Source organism: Diabrotica virgifera, chromosome 6, assembly GCF_917563875.1.
Source record: "Diabrotica virgifera virgifera chromosome 6, PGI_DIABVI_V3a".
Taxonomy (NCBI): Eukaryota; Metazoa; Arthropoda; class Insecta; order Coleoptera; family Chrysomelidae; genus Diabrotica; species Diabrotica virgifera.
The window spans coordinates 179288912-179305603 of NC_065448.1; the positions used below are offsets into that span (position 1 = coordinate 179288912).

Consider the following 16692-nt stretch of genomic DNA (forward strand, 5'->3'; position numbering starts at 1 on the left):
ATGACGTCACTAGTACGATAATATGTCAAAAAATCATAATTTAAAAATCGAATAACTTTTGTATTTTACATTGTTTTAAATTCTGTAAATAAAGCAGTTTCAGGGGGGTCAAAATATAGTGAATAACCCTGTACAGGCCAGACACTCTCACATGATAATTTGTTGATGGATGTTATTGATGGGGTTGCCGTGTTGTGTTGCTATATCTTGTTGGCCACCATTTTTGAGACTATGTAGTACTTGCATCATAATAATCTTTATTGTCCTGTTTTCAAATCTTTGTATCATGTTACATTGCTTGTTTTAAAACTTATATTTTCTGTAAAATGGCCACACAAGAAGCTGTGTGGACATTAATTTATCACTATAATTTACTTATAAAAATAAATATAGCAATAAAAAGATTTTACATCAAGAAATTGAACATGTCTACAATAAAGAAAAATAACAGCAAGTGTTGGTATAAGCTATACACTGCTTGTCAAAAGTTACGGATACTATTAAATTAAACAAAATTAATTTTCAGACATTATTGGCAGAACATTTTTATTAATAAATGAATACCAATAATAAACTACCACCAGTACGTTTTTGTATCGAAAATCTACCAATTCAAAAGTTTTGCAGAAATGGAGAAATTGGAAGTCACAGAAATGCTCCTTACATATAATTCATTTTATACATCAAAGAATAATATCTTCTTCTTTGGATTTTTCCCATTTTTGTCCTCCACAGCATTCTATTCCCCCAGTCACCTTTTCTGAGGTCCCTATCTATCATAGCATTAGTTTCTTATTAATTTCTCATTAATTTCTTATGTACGTTTTCCATCTAGCTTCTACTCAAGAAGATCTGCAAACACTACTTGATAGTGTCGTTGAGAGTTGTAGGGAGGCAAGTCTAGATCTGAACATACGGAAAACCAAAATACTCGTAATAAGTAAACAACAGCGTATAAAACCGTCTATATATGTAAATAATACCAAACTTGAGCAAGTTGATAAAATCGTTTACCTTGGACAGCAACTAAATTTTAACTCAGAAAGTCACGGCGAAATTAGATCTAGGATAGAGCAGGCTAGAGCCGCTTTTAGAAGGATGTCCAAGGTGTTACGTAACAGAGAACTGAAATTGGCATTGAGGATTCGCCTACTTCGCTGCTACGTGTTCTCGGTCTTACTTTACGGTGTCGAGTCCCCTCTCTCTCTCTCTCTCTCTCTCTCTCTCTCTCTCTCTCTCTTGCCTTTTCCCCATTACTGAGGATCGTGATTTCTTTCAATATTCCTAACAATGTTTCTCTATTGGTCTCTATCTTCAGCTGCTCTAAGAGCTTCGCCGAATGAGTTTCCAGCTGAATGCTTGATTTGGTCAGACAATCTAGTTGATGATCGTCCTCTTGATCTTCTGCCCGGAACGTTTCCAGAAACAAATAATCTCTCTAAATTGTCGTCACCTCTGCGAACCACGTGACCAAAGAATTGCAGAATTCGTTGCAGACATATTGTGGACAGCCTTTTGTTGAGTCCCGGACTGTGAATTAAATCGATCTAAATCGCCTTGAGGCTTTCGAAATGTGGTGCTATAGAACAATTTTAAAAGTTTCCTGGGTGGAGAAGATTCGAAACTCCAAAATACTAGAACGTCTCAGCAAGACTAATAAGATAAAAAAAAGCATCAAGCAGAGAAAGCTGGAGTATTTCGGACATGTTATGAGAGGTCCCAAATATAGGCCGCTACAAAATATCATGCAATGAAAAATAGCAGGCAAACGCAATCCAGGACGAAGAAGAACCTCATGGTTGAAGATCTTGCGAGATTGGTATGGTGTTGATACAAGCATGCTATTTAGGATGGAAGTGAATAAAATTAAGATGGTAACCAACGTTCTGAAAGGACATGGTACATGAAGAAGACGAAGTTTTCCATCTTACAGTATGTCTTCCTCTCCGTCTTCTTCCCGGTAGGTCTCAATCCAATATTCTATTCGGACCCCTGTGCTTTGGTATCATTTATATATGCCCGTACCACTGTAGAGTTCTGTTTTTTAACTTCTTTGTTATTGAGCATTCTACTTCCATCCTGCTTCATATTTCCTCTGTTTTTATCCTCTCTGGAGATTTTTAGACATTTTCTCATAAAATCCAGTTCAACTGTTCTTATTTTAAAAAGAAAATAATCGTTTCGTTTTGATTCAGTTCGAGTCTCTTGCCATCCTCTGACATCTGATGTTTCGGAATCTCTTCCTTGTCAAAGAGACTTTACAAGAAGACTGAATTGTACCATAACGAAACGAAGAGGAAGTGCAAATATGCAAATATTAAAATATTTGCACCGGAGTATGGTTAGACTGTCCTCTAACGGGGAATGATGAAATCAGTAAAAAATAATTTTGACCACGTATCAAGTAATCTGTTAACCGAGGTACACTAGTATCAAGCGGCGCCGATAGGAGAACACTCCAATAATGCGTCGCAGATTACTTATATGAAACGTGGTCATTTTGTACTCTAAAACCGTGTAAGGTATGACAAAAAAATAATCGTTTCCTTTTTTATTCAATTCGAGTCTCTTGCCATCCTCTGACATCTGATTTTCGGAATCTCTTCCTTGTCAAAGAGACTTTACAAGAAGACTGAATTGTACCATAACGAAACGAAGAGGAAGTGCAAATATTAAAATATTTGCACCGGAGTATGGTTAGACTGTCCTCTAACGGGGAATGATGAAATCAGTAAAAAATAATTTTGACCACGTATCAAGTAATCTGTTAACCGAGGTACACTAGTATCAAGCGGCGCCGCTAGGAGAACACTCCAATAATGCGTCGCAGATTACTTATATGAAACGTGGTCATTTTGTACTCTAAAACCGTGTAAGGTATGACAAAAAAATAATCGTTTCGTTTTTGATTCAATTCGAGTCTCTTGCCATCCTCTGACATCTGATGTTTCGGAATCTATTCCTTGTCAAAGAGACTTTACAAGAAGACTGAATTGTACCATAACGAAACGAAGAGAAAGTGCAAATATTAAAATATTTGCACCGGAGTATGGTTAGACTGTCCTCTAACGGGGAATGATGAAATCAGTAAAAAATAATTTTGACCACGTATCAAGTAATCTGTTATCCGAGGTACACTAGTATCAAGCGGCGCCGCTAGGAGAAGACTCCAATAATGCGTCGCAGATTACTTATATGAAACGTGGTCATTTTGTACTCTAAAACCGTGTAAGGTATGACAAAAAAATAATCGTTTCCTTTTTGATTCAATTCGAGTCTCTTGCCATCCTCTGACATCTGATGTTTCGGAATCTCTTCCTTGTCAAAGAGACTTTACAAGAAGACTGAATTGTACCATAACGAAACGAAGAGGAAGTGCAAATATTAAAATATTTGCACCGGAGTATGGTTAGACTGTCCTCTAACGGGGAATGATGAAATTAGTAAAAAATAATTTTGACCACGTATCAAGTAATCTGTTAACCGAGGTACACTAGTATCAAGCGGCGCCGCTAGGAGAACACTCCAATAATGCGTCGCAGATTACTTATATGAAACGTGGTCATTTTGTACTCTAAAACCGTGTAAGGTATGACAAAAAAAATAATCGTTTCGTTTTTGATTCAATTCGAGTCTCTTGCCATCCTCTGATATCTGATGTTTCGGAATCTATTCTTTGTCAAACACCATACTCCGGTGCAAATATTTTAATATTTGCACTTCCTCTTCGTTTCGTTATGGTTCAATTCAGTCTTCTTGTAAAGCCTCTTTGACAAGGAATATATTTCGAAACATCAGATGTCAGAGGATGGCAAGAGACTCGAATTGAATAAAAAACGAAACGATTATTTTCTTTTTCTCATACCTTACTCGGTTTTAGAGTACAAAATGACCACGTTTCATATAAGTAACCTGCGACGCATTATTGGAGTGTTCTCCTAGCGGCGCCGGTTTTACTAGTGTACCTCGGTTAACAGATTACTTGATACGTGGTCGAAATTATTTTTCACTCATTTTGTTCTTATTTTATCTAGTATTGCTGTTATTATTGGCCATACTTCAGCATCATATAGGTTAATATTCAGCACTTTGTTCTGAAAGATCCTATTTTTGGTTTCTTTATTAGTGTGGAAATTAAATATAGCTATAGTGCGCCAAAGTTCAGAGGACAAGTTTGTCCGACTAGACACCGTTAAGCTATTAACAAATTTTCAGCTTGCTATGAATAAACTTTTTTTTTGGTACGCGGGATCCAGGCCTAGTAATTAGAACATATCTAAAACATATATAGAACATAACTAGATAATCCTTATTATCCGTTTTTTATTCTACTTTTATTTATTTTAGGAACTGGTATTGCAAGTGTAGTAATATCATTTCTTATGTCAACGTACTATAGTGTTATCATCGCGTATGGAATATTTTATTTTTTCACTTCATTTCGAGTAAATCAACCATGGGACGACTGCTCACATCGATGGAATACGCAGCATTGCTGGGACCAAGTGAAGCAGAGGCTAAACCATTCAAAACCTAGATATACTCAATCGCCGGCTGAAGAGTTTTATGAGTAAGTTATTTACTGTTTAGAGTTACTGAAATACATTATAAACACGAGTCGTGCGGTACATCTTTTCAATGTGATGCAAGTATTCGAAATGCCGCCCCTTAAATATTATTGAAACTTAACTTTTATTTTTATTAAATGAAACTACACAAATTGAACGAAAACGTATATTTTAAAAACAAAAAATACTTTAAATTAAATGAAATTAAATTAATTAAATTACTTTAAATTAAAATTAACGAGAAATATACCTACTCAAAAAGAGGTCCTTATAACAAATCCACAGGGTGCCAGGCGGTGCCGTGGTCGAAAAATTGCTTAAACAATCTTTTTAAACAAATTCACAAAAATATTTTTTTTCATTTCGAACAAATTTTTTTTAGATAACTTAGATCATTCTGAGACAAAATGGTCTCTTCTCATTTTTCTCTAAAATTTATTGTTGTCGAGTTATACGCGATTAAAAATTTGAAGAATGCGAAATTGGCCATTTTCAAGACTTAATAACTCGATTAAAAATTATAACTGTGAAAGTCAAAAAGTGACCAACTGAAAGATTAAAACCCCTTCTTCAAGATCCTGAAGAAATTCTTGTCATTATTTTATTACGAGGCTGTTATTTTTAATTATAAACAATTAGCGCTATAGTCCAGGTGTATCGTCGCCCCCGTTAGCAAAATTATTTCGATTAGATTTTTTTGCACAAACTTACTCAAAAAGAGGTCCTTATAACAAATACACAGGGTTCCAGGCGGTACTTTGGTCGAAAAATTGTTTAAACAAATTCATAAAAATAATTTTTTCACCTCCAACAATTTTTTTAGATAATATGGGTCATTCTGAACAAAAAAGGTCTCTTCAGATTGTTCTCTGACATTGATTGTTGTCGAGTTATACGCAATTTAAAATTTAAAAAATAATAAAATGGCCATTTTGAAGTCTTAATAACTCGATTAAAAATTAATATTAATTTAGTGCTAATTGGAAATAATTAAAATAACAGCTTTGTGATAAAACAATGACAAAAATTTCTTCAGGATCTTGAAGAAGAGGTTTTAAACTTTGATTTGATCACTTTCTGACTTTCATAATAATAAATTTTAATCGAGTTATGAAGCCTTGAAAATGGCAATTTTAGCATTTTTCAAATTTTAAATCACGTATAACTCGACAACCATCCATTTTAGAGAAAAATTACAAGAAACCTTTTTTGCTCAGAATGACCCATATAATCTGAAAAAATTTGTACGAAGTGAAAAAATTAATATTTTGATTTGTTTCAAAAATAGTTATACAGGGTGTCCAGAAACTCTACCGACAAACGAAGACAGGCGATTCCTCAGATAATTTGAACATAATTTAACCCAATTCATCTAGTCCGAAAATGCTTCCTAAGGGAGCTAGAGCTCTTTGAAGATGGCGTGTTGTAACTAGTTTTTCTTAAATACCTCCAGAACGTTTCTATCCAGAAAAACGAAAATTGGTGCACGCATTTGTCTTCCAGAGATAAATCGATTCCATCTATTGCGAATTTCTAGTACCAGTTATAGGCGTCCGTTTTGGGTAGGGCAACGGATATTTTATCGTATAACTTTTTTGTCTTTAACTTTTAAGTATTTTTTACTTTGGATTATTAAATTGTGAGGTATTCTAGTACTAAAGGGTACTCTTGTTTTAAGTCGGTAGGACACACCGTTTTCTAGAAAAATCAATTTGAAAGTTTTTCGTTTCTTGAATTTGAAAAAAAGATGGGAAAAAAATTAAAAAAAACGGTGTATTTTACCAGCTTAAAGCAAGAGTAACTTTTAGTACTAGAATACCACATAATTTAATAATCTAGTGTCAAAAATGCTTAAAAATTAAAGACAAAATATTATGCGATAAAATAACCGTTGACCTACCTAAAACGGACGCATATGACCGATAGTAGAAATTCGCAATTAATAAAATCGATTCATCTTTGGAATATAAATAAACGTAAGTATCAGTTTTCGTTTTTATAAGTAGTTTTTTTTTTAATTTTTTTTTTTTGAAATTTGAAATACAAAAAATTTTCAAATCGATTTTTCTAGAAAACGGTGTATCCTATCGACTTAACACAAGAGTACCTTTTAGTACTACACTACCTCGCAATTTAATAATCCGGTGTCAAATACGCTAAAAAGTTAAAGACAAAAAAGTTATGTGATAAAATAACCGTTGCCCTACCCAAAACGGACGCCCATGACAGGTACTAGAAATTCGCAATAGATGGAGTCGATTTATCTTTGAATGCTAAATACGGGTACCAATTTTCGTTTTTATAAATAGAAGAGTTCTGGAGGTATTTAAGAAAAACTAATTACAGGACGCCATCTTCAAAGAGCTCTAGCTCTCTTAGGAAACACTTTCGGACTAGGTGAATTGGGTAAGATTGTCTTAAAATTATCTGAGGAAGCTCCTGTCTTCGTTTTTCGGTAGAGTTTCTGGACACCCTGTATATCTACTCTATGTCATATTATGTATGTGTTTAGTTTGTGAAAACTGTCATTATAGATAGCAGTGCGTGAAGTTTTTAAAGTGTGCGTGAAGTAACAATGTATTTTAAATGGGACTTACTTTTTCGCACTGTTTGTGACACACTTTCATATAATCAAATATCCTTAACTTCCGCGTTGTCATGGTGATGACATAATGAGCAATAAATTACGACAAAATTTTGACAGTTTTGCCATTTTAAATGTCAAAATTCTAAAAGTTATAAAATAGAAATAAATTCCAGTGACGAAGAGTTACAGTTTTTTTATTTGTTCATCATAGATAAAATATTGTATGAAACTGTGCGTGAAGTACTTTTTGCGACCTTACGCGATGTATAGCACTCGCTCGGTTGTCACTCGTGCTCTAAATATCGCGTGCATTCGCAAAAAGCATACTTCACGAACTGTTTCATAATAGCTATTTATCGCTATACATCGCGTAAGTTCGCAAAAAGTACTTCACGCACAGTTGCATACAATATTTTATCTACGATAAACAAATAAAAAAAACTGTAAGTCTTCGTCACTGGAATTCACTTATATTCTACAATTTTTAGAACTTTGACATTTAAAAATTCTAACTACTTTCAAACCACAAAACTGTCAAAAATTTTGTTGTAAGTCATTGCTCATATTGTCATCACCATGACAAGTTAAGGATATTTGATTATATGAAAGTGTGCCAAAAAAACCCATTGAAAGTGTACGAAAAAGTAAATTCCATTTAAAATGCATTGTTACTTCACGCACACTTTAAACCCTTCACGCATTGCTATCTATAATGACAGTTTTCACAAACTAAAAACTTATACATAAAATGACATAGAGTAGATAAATAACTATTATGAAACAGTTCGTGAAGCATGTTTTTTGCGAACGCACGCGATGTTTAGGGCCCGAGCCACAGTGGAGCGAGTGCTATACATCGCGTAAGCACAGTATAGGAGGAATTCCTCCTATACTGTGGCGTAAGTTCGTAAAAAGTACTTCACGCACAGTTTCATACAATATTTTATTTACGATAAACAAATAAAAAAACTGTAACTTTTTGTCACTGGAATTCATTTCTATTCTACAATTTTTAGAACTTTGACATTTAAAAATTCTAACTTCTTTCAAACCACAAAACTGTCAAAATTTTGTTTTAATTTATTGCTCATTATGTCATCACCATGACAACGCGAAAGTTAAGGATATTTGATTATATGAAAGTGTGCCAAAAAAACAGTGCGAAAAAGTAAATCCCATTTAAAATACATTGTTACTTCACGCACACTTTAAACCCTTCACACTGCTATCTATAATGAGAGATTTCACAAAATAAAAACTTATACATAATATGACATAGAGTAGATAAAATTGTTTAAACAATGTTCCGATCGCGGCACCTCCTGGCACCCTGTGCCCTGTGGATTTGTTATAAGGACGTCTTTTTGAGTAAGTTTGTGCAAAAAAACGAATCGGAATCCTACCTAACGGGGGCGACGATACAGCTTGGAGTAATAATTAAAAATAACAGCTTTGTAATAAAATAATGACAAAATTTTCTTCAGGATCTTGAAGGAGGGATTTTAAACTTTGATTTGATCACTTTCTGACTTTGATAATAATATAATTTTTAATCGAGTTATTAAGCCCTGAAAATGGCCATTTTTGCATTTTTCAAATTTTAAATCGCGTATAACTCGACAGCAGTCAATTTTAGAGTAAAATGACAAGAGACCTTTTTTGCTCAGAATAATCCAAATTATCTAAAAAAAATTGTTGGAAATGAAAATAAAAAATTTTGTGAATTTGTTTTAAAAAAATTGTTTAAACAATTTTTCGACCACGGCACCGCCTACCACCCTGTGGATTTGTTATAAGGATCTCTTTTTGAGTAAGTTTGTACAAAAAATCGAATCGGAATAATTTCGCAAACGGGGGCGACGGTACAGCCCCGTCTACTAAAGTTATCAATTCGACCAATGACTATTAAAATTTTTATAATTTTTTAAGGTTTAAGGGTACAATCGAAAGGCAGTTGGCCAAAAACATCCTGTTCCATCCAGTAATTGTTATATGCATATTAACTAATAAGATGTACATTAGGTTAAAAATTAAATACTAAACCCGTTAATTCGAATCAGAATATCTATTATTTCTGGTTGTTAACAAAAACACGAAGTATGGTGCTCGTGAAGAGCAAAAAAAACCTCATAACATTCTCGAGTGAGCTGATCCTTTTATTAGTGTAGGAAACCAAGGTTGAACCTTGCAAAATGGACACAAGTCCGGTTTTATTTTTTTTCTGGTATATCAAGGGGTGCTTTTTATAAGACTAACTTTTTCTGAAAAAATTTCGCCCCGGAACCTCCCATTTCACCCCTTTAAAGGGGGTAATTTGTGGTTTTTGCGGAACGTAGCCGTTCCTGTAACTTTTACAAAAAATTTCTTTTATAAAAATATGAAGAGGACTATATTTTCTATGATTTATTTCCCACAGCATCTCTCTATCATCCACCGTTTAGCGGGGGTGATGCCCTAAAATTGACAAGTTTTTAAAAAAGATGTTTTAAAAAAAAAATATATTTTTCCCTAACTGTGACGGAAATTAAGAAGAAATCCTACGCCAATTATTCACTAATAATTGACTGATTTTTTGGTATAGGTTTCACTTAAGGGTAATTGCCCTTTTTTTAATTACAGGGTGTTACATTTTAAAAAACCCCTTTTTATACCATCTGAACCGTTTATGCTAGAGTAAAAAGACTTTCAGAGATTACCCATGTACTGGTGCTATTTACAAATTTGTATAATGCACCCCCATTTTTCCCCGGAACCAACCCAAAAAAAGAAGAATTAATAAATAAATTGATTTTCTTGGAATCGTTCACACACAATGCCCTTTATTAATATGCTTCATATATCATTTTATGCACGTTATTATTACCCATGCATGGATACCAAAAGCGATTTTCTAGTGCAACCCCTGTAGCAAAAAAAAATAAATAAATTGGGGGGTTGAAAATTTTTTTTTGTTTTTTGCTTTTTGATCCATATGGGCATATGCTTCATCAATAGTGCTTTTCAAAAATATATATGGTTATTGCAACATCTCTGCGAAAACCACCCCTATCCTTGAAAATATACTGCAGAAATTACCTCTATCCCTTGGCGAGCATGTTTTTACGATTTTCTCATTACCTATGTATTCTTTTTAAACAAAACTCATACAAGGTTAAAGACCACTATTTACTCTAAAAATTATGTCCTATTCACTTTTTTCGTATAAGCAACCGTTACGGCACAGTGGCGCCGTAAACCTCGTATATGCTTTGGCGGGCTCCAGTTTTTGTTTTTTTTTCGTCATCTGTTCGTTTTATTGATAAAGTACTTATGTAAAATAAAACAACACAGTGTAACCTACAAATTATGACTTATGCACATTTTACATTCTTTGCTCCCCAAAGCCACAGTGGTGGCCCAAAATAAATTTTTGCATATTTTCGCCACCTACATGCATTTTATTGCATTAATTCTACCTTAATAGCACAATATTTACCCTTAGGTGGTCGCTAAGCAGTGGCGGATCCAGGGAGGGGTGATGGGGGTGATCACCTCCCCCCTCTCAAACCAAGTGATATTATATTCAAAGAGTATAAAAATATTAATTTATTTTTATAGAAATTTTACCAATTGGTACCCCCCTCTTAACGATGCCCCCCCCGCCACTGTCGCTAAAGCATAAAAAGTCATTCTTATAAAAATAATATTAATATAAGTATTTCTATAAAAATAAATGAATATTTTTATAATCTTCAAATATAATATCACTTGGTTTGAGAGGGGTGGGGGTGATCGCACCCATCACCCCTCCCTGGATCCGCCACTGCTTAGCGACCACTTAGGGGTGAATATTGTGCTATTAAGGTAGCATTAACGCAATAAAATTCGTGGAGGTGGCGAAAATATGAAAAAATTTATTTTGGGCCACCACTGTGGCTTTGGGGAGCAAAGAATGTAAAATGTGCATAGGTCATGATTTGTAGGTTACACTGTGTTGTTTTATTTTACATAAGTACTTTATCAATAAAACGAACAGATGACGAAAAAAAAACAAAAACTGGAGCCCGCCAAAGCATATATGAGGTTTACGGCGCCACTGTGCCGTAACGGTTGCTTAAACGAAAAAAATGAATAGGACCTAATTTTTAGAGTAAATAGTGGACTTTAACCTTGTATAAGTTTTGATTAAAAAATGAATAGGTAATGAGAAAATCGTAAAAACCTGCTCGATAAGGTATAGGGGTAGTTTCTGCAGTATATTTTCAAGGATAGGGGTGGTTTCCGCAGGGATGTTGCAATAACCATATATATTTTTGAAAAGCACTATTGATGAAGCATATGCCCATATGGATCAAAAAGCAAAAAACAAAAAAAAATTTTCAACCCCCCATTTTATTTGTTTTTTTTTTTTTGGCTACAGCGGTTGCACTAGGAAATCGCTATTGTGTCCATGCATGGGTAATAATAACGTGCACAAAATGATATATGAAGCATATTAATGAAGGGCATTGTGTGTGAAGGATTCCAAGAAAATCACTTTATTTATTAATTCTTCTTTTTTTTTGGGTGGTTCCGGGGAAAAATGGGGGTGCATTATACAAATTTGTAAATAACACCAGTACATGGGTAATCGTTGAAAGTCTTTTTACTCTAGCATAAACGGTTCAGATGGTATAAAAAGGGTTTTTTTTAAATGTAACACCCTGTAATTAAAAAAAGGGCAATTACCCTTAAGTGAAACCTATACCAAAAAATCAATCATCTACTTGTGAATAATTTCCGCAGAATTTCTTTTTAATTTCCGTTACAGTTAGGGAAAAATATATATTTTTTAAAAACATCTTTTTTAAAAACTTGTCAAATTTGGGGCGCCACCCTTGCTAAACGGTGGATGATAGAGAGATGCTGTCGGAAATAAATCGTAGAAAATATAGTCCTCTTCATATTTCTATAAAAAAATTTTTTTGTAAAAGGTACAGGAAGGGCTACGTTCTGCAAAAACCACAAATTACCCCCTTTAAAGGGGTGAAAAGAGGGGTTCCGGGGCGAAATTTTTTCAGAAAAAGTTAGTCTTAAAATATGCACCCCTTGATATGCCAGAAAAAAAATAAAACCGGACTTGTGTTCATTTTGCAAGGTTCAACCTCTGTTTCCTACACTATTATAGGAGAATCGAGGTTTTTTGCTTTTAGATTAGATAAAAATATTTTATTTTATAGACGCCTAAGCGATAAATAATTTATAAACCGTTGTTGGTTTGTTTCAGCTTAAAGGTTCTTCAAATAGGTAAAGGTATAGAAGACTCTCACAATCTTAGATGGGAACTTGTAGCCTGTTTATTGTGCGCCTGGATCCTTATTTATTTTGCCATATGGAAGAGCATCAAATCATCAGCGAAAGTGCGTTATTTCACAGCGACATTCCCATTCATCATCATCATCATATTATTAATCAAATCTTTGACATTGGAAGGAGCTGATGTGGGAATGAGGTATTTCTTCAAACCGAAATTCGAGCTTCTTCTGAATGCGGAGGTAAGATTTTTTTTTATTTTTAATAAATATTGCGTTAATAAATTGTAACGTGTCTTGAACGAAAATATTGACTAATAGAGCAAGAGCCCGTGGCCGCTAGGTATTCCATTTTTGATAAAAGCTGAAAGTTTCTCTGCGCATGTCCCCAAAACAGGTAAAAACGATCAGCGAGTGTGGACCATGCACTGTTATCCTTAATGGCAATTACGGTTCATTCTCTTTAATTCTTGACTAAACTGGAAAGGTGGCGCCACTAAAGACTTTTTCCAAATGCGAATGTAATCGCATCTGCAGAAACTGCAACAGCGTTGCCACATTTAGTAGATTTCACCTTTTTTGGTAGATTTTTGATATTGTTTAAAAAATTCTAGTATATAGGCAATATTTTTTAGTAAATTTTTGGTATCTTTCAACATTTTGTTATGACTGAAATAAAATTTGCTTTTTATAGTATTTACCCCATTTCTAAATTAGTTTTCAGACATTTTGTTACAATTTCCCAATGTCATTACCGAAAATAAGATTCAGGACGCAGATGATGAATTTTAAGGCCGCGTCTCACCATCAAATAATTTGATCAAACAGTTTGAGCAAACTCCGGAAGTACGTCAAAGTGACGTCACAATTGCAGTTTTTTTGAAATTCTAAAAATCTGTGCTCTCACTATCAGTCTAGTTTGATCAAATTTTTTATATTGAGTTGTCTAACTTGTTTGTACTTTATTTAAAATTAAAATTTTTCATTAACACTCAGGATGTGACGTCACTAACTGTCACTTTCAGTTTGCTCAAACCAGTTTGATCAAATTATTTGATGGTGGGACGCGGCCTTTACAGAGAAATGAAACTGGAAACTGGATTCTGGTGTAACAAACTTGCAGATTTCAAGTAGCAGTGCAAGCAGTATATCGGGTGTTATTGAAGAGTTATGGCATTTGGTGAGCCTATTAGAAGCTAACGATGGAAAACTAAAATATCTAAGCATACGTAACTTTGCAAACACAAAAAATGTGTTTACGTGTTTCTAATGTAAAATGTGAAAGAATTGTGTGAAGAATTTGATCCTGACATGAAGATGTTAAAATCAGTGGATGACAAAATATAATATACAAATATTAAATATGAAACTGATAAAAATTAATTATAGTAGGTTATTTTTTTCCCAGTTAAAATCTAAAAAATTTGGTTTTTTTACAAATATTCATATTAAATTAATTTCTAGTTAGTCAGCTGTTGTTTTTATTATAAAAAGTCCTAAATTATATACAAATACGTTAATAAAGTTTTATAGTATATTTTAGTTTTTGATTTAGTAGATTTTAGTAGATTTTAGCTAAACTTACAGACTTACAGAAGATTTTCTAAATAAAATGTGGCAACGCTGTGCAGAAATGTCATTTTATTTTGTCTTGGCAATGGCATCGTTGTTTGTTTACATACGTGTTTGGATTTATTTTATTAAATTGTTTTTTTACTTTTTACTTATAGATTAGCTATATAGGGTGAGGCAGATAACTGGCCTATTAGAAATATCTCGAGAACTAAAGACAACAGAATCACGAAAATTGGAATAAAGGGGTTTTGAAGGATGATCTATTAAATGAAAATATTTTCATCTCTTTACAACTTCCGGTTATACCGGATGTTGCTTATAATTTCGTTTTTTTAAATGGGACACCCTGTATATTTTTACATTTTTGGATTCTATTCGATGTCTTCTTTCTTAAAATATGAGGTTTTGTAATATTATTCAGGGTATTTTAAGAGATAATTACGTTTTTTTTTATTAATTTCGTAGCAAAATTCACACCCTGTAGAATTGTAGTAGTTTAACATCTGAAACTCTACTTACGTTCAAATTATTTTCAATAAACTCTACTACTGTTAAGAATCATTAGTATAGGTAAATTTTTAATTTTAGTATACAGGGTTGGTCGAAACACGGAATTAGTATTTTCTGAATTTTCTTAAAGTTTTGAGTTTTCTTAAATAGAACACCCTGTATTTTTGTATTGTTGTCAAATGATATTTTATAGTACTTTTTTATTTCTTAAGCATTACCTGTACCTAACTGCTTTAATTTGTGAGTTATTGGTGATTCAAGCTAAACATTAATTGCAACAAAAAATACGTAAAATTTTATTAGGCTGGCCGTGAAAATACTCAATCCCAAATAATTTTTTAGAAATAAATACATATTAATCCAGACTGGTCCTTAAAATTACCAATAATGGTTTAGCTATCAAAATACCTACGTAGTTACGATTGTTGGTGCGATTAACAATTAAGCACAAATTAAAGCAGTTAGGTATAGGGAATGCTTAAGAAATAAAAAAGGACCATAAAATATCATTTCATTACAATACTAAAATACAGGGTGTTCCATTTAAGAAAACTCAGAAAATACTCATTTCGAGTTTCGACCAACCCTGTATACTAAAATTAAAAATTTAGCTATACTAATGATTCTTAACAATAGTAGAGTATATTAAAAATCATTTGAACGTAAGTAGAGTTTTAGATGTCAAACTACTACAATTCTACAGGGTGTTAATTTTGCTACGAAATTAATAAAAAAACGTAATTATCTTTTAAAATACCCTGTATAATATTACAAAACCTCATATTTTACGAAAGAAGACACCGAATAGAATCCCAAAATGTAAAAATATACAGGGTGTCCCATTTAAAAAAACGAAGTTATAAGCAACTTCCGGTATAACCGGAAGTTGCAAAGAGATGAAAATATTTTCATTTAATAGATCATCCTTCAAAACCCCTTTATTTTAATTTTCATGATTCTGTTGCATTTAGTTCTCGAGATATTTCTAATAGGCCCTTTATTTGACTCACCCTGTATATAAGCTCCTTACTTTAAAGTAAAATATTCAGTTTGTGTGCAAATTTTTGAATCAAACTTGAAAATGGCGTTTAAATGCTGTGCACCAAACAGGACTGAGAAGAAAGGAATATTCTTTTACGTTACTTTGCATCCATGTAATTTAAAAATTTTGTGTTAATTTCGGCGCTGCCTTAATGTCAGGATTGATGTGTTTATAAACTCTGCAATGTTACAAAAATATACTGGAAATATTTTAATTTTATTATGAGCTCCTATTTTTTATTAAAAGTTTTTTAAATAATTTTCATGTATATATTCTAGTTTGTTTGCTGCTCAGCATCATAATTACGTTTTTAATATAATTTTGGTACTTTTCTGTAAATTGTGCCGTTAATTTTTTAAATAAATATTTTAATTTTTGAATTTTGTTTTTCTACCTTTCCTATTATATGAACTATGTTTATAATTGCAGTAAAAGACTCCATAATGTGAGGCCAATTTACAAAAATAATCGCTAATGTAAGAAACAATTATTGTCGATTATTTTTTAATTTGAATTATGTTATAGAATCTTGTTTTACTACAATAATTAGCAACAAAGCTTATTTGAACGTTTAAAATTCCCGCCATTACCCATTTAGTTCATGACTAAACCGGACAGAGGGCGCTGTATACATTGCAATTTTACATATTAAAGAGTTGCCTATCTATCCTACTTATATATACCTTATCTATGGTGTGGACTTTGGATCGTGGTTACTTGAGCAGGTAACAGGTAGCAAAGGTGTGTAAAATATTATATTACTTTCGTTAAAGTGTAAAGCTTAATTTAGTTGTCCACCCACTGCCGGACAGTTTCAGTAGTTTTTTTCACACTGAAAGTCTACTGTAGGTACGAGCGTGAGACAATATGTACTCGAGTGCATACGAGCGAATGAGATAGTTAGATCCGTCTACCTATACTTTACTGGGCATCATAAGTGGTATTATTTATATATTATATATTATTATACAGGGTGTCCCAAAAGCAGCAGGACGGTCGAATATTTCGCGAAATGAACATCGGATCGAAAAACAGAAAAATACGTGTTCAATATTTTTCAAAAATCTATCGAATGATAACAAAGACCTCTGGAGGTGGGATAGGGGGTAACTTTAAAATCTTAAAATGGGAATCTCCATT

At 33.0% G+C, this 16692-nt stretch overlaps 1 protein-coding gene across 2 annotated transcripts in view; it reads left to right on the plus strand.

The window, feature by feature from the left end:
* Positions 1 to 16692, plus strand: part of LOC114328177 (sodium- and chloride-dependent GABA transporter ine) — a 218285-nt gene that overhangs the window by 174444 nt on the left and 27149 nt on the right. For both annotated transcript variants that reach the window (XM_050654379.1, XM_028276957.2), the window contains exons 4-5: positions 4348 to 4570; positions 12401 to 12668. In XM_050654379.1, coding sequence (XP_050510336.1) covers positions 4348 to 4570; positions 12401 to 12668 — 491 coding nt within the window. The remainder of the gene's footprint in view (positions 1 to 4347; positions 4571 to 12400; positions 12669 to 16692) is intronic.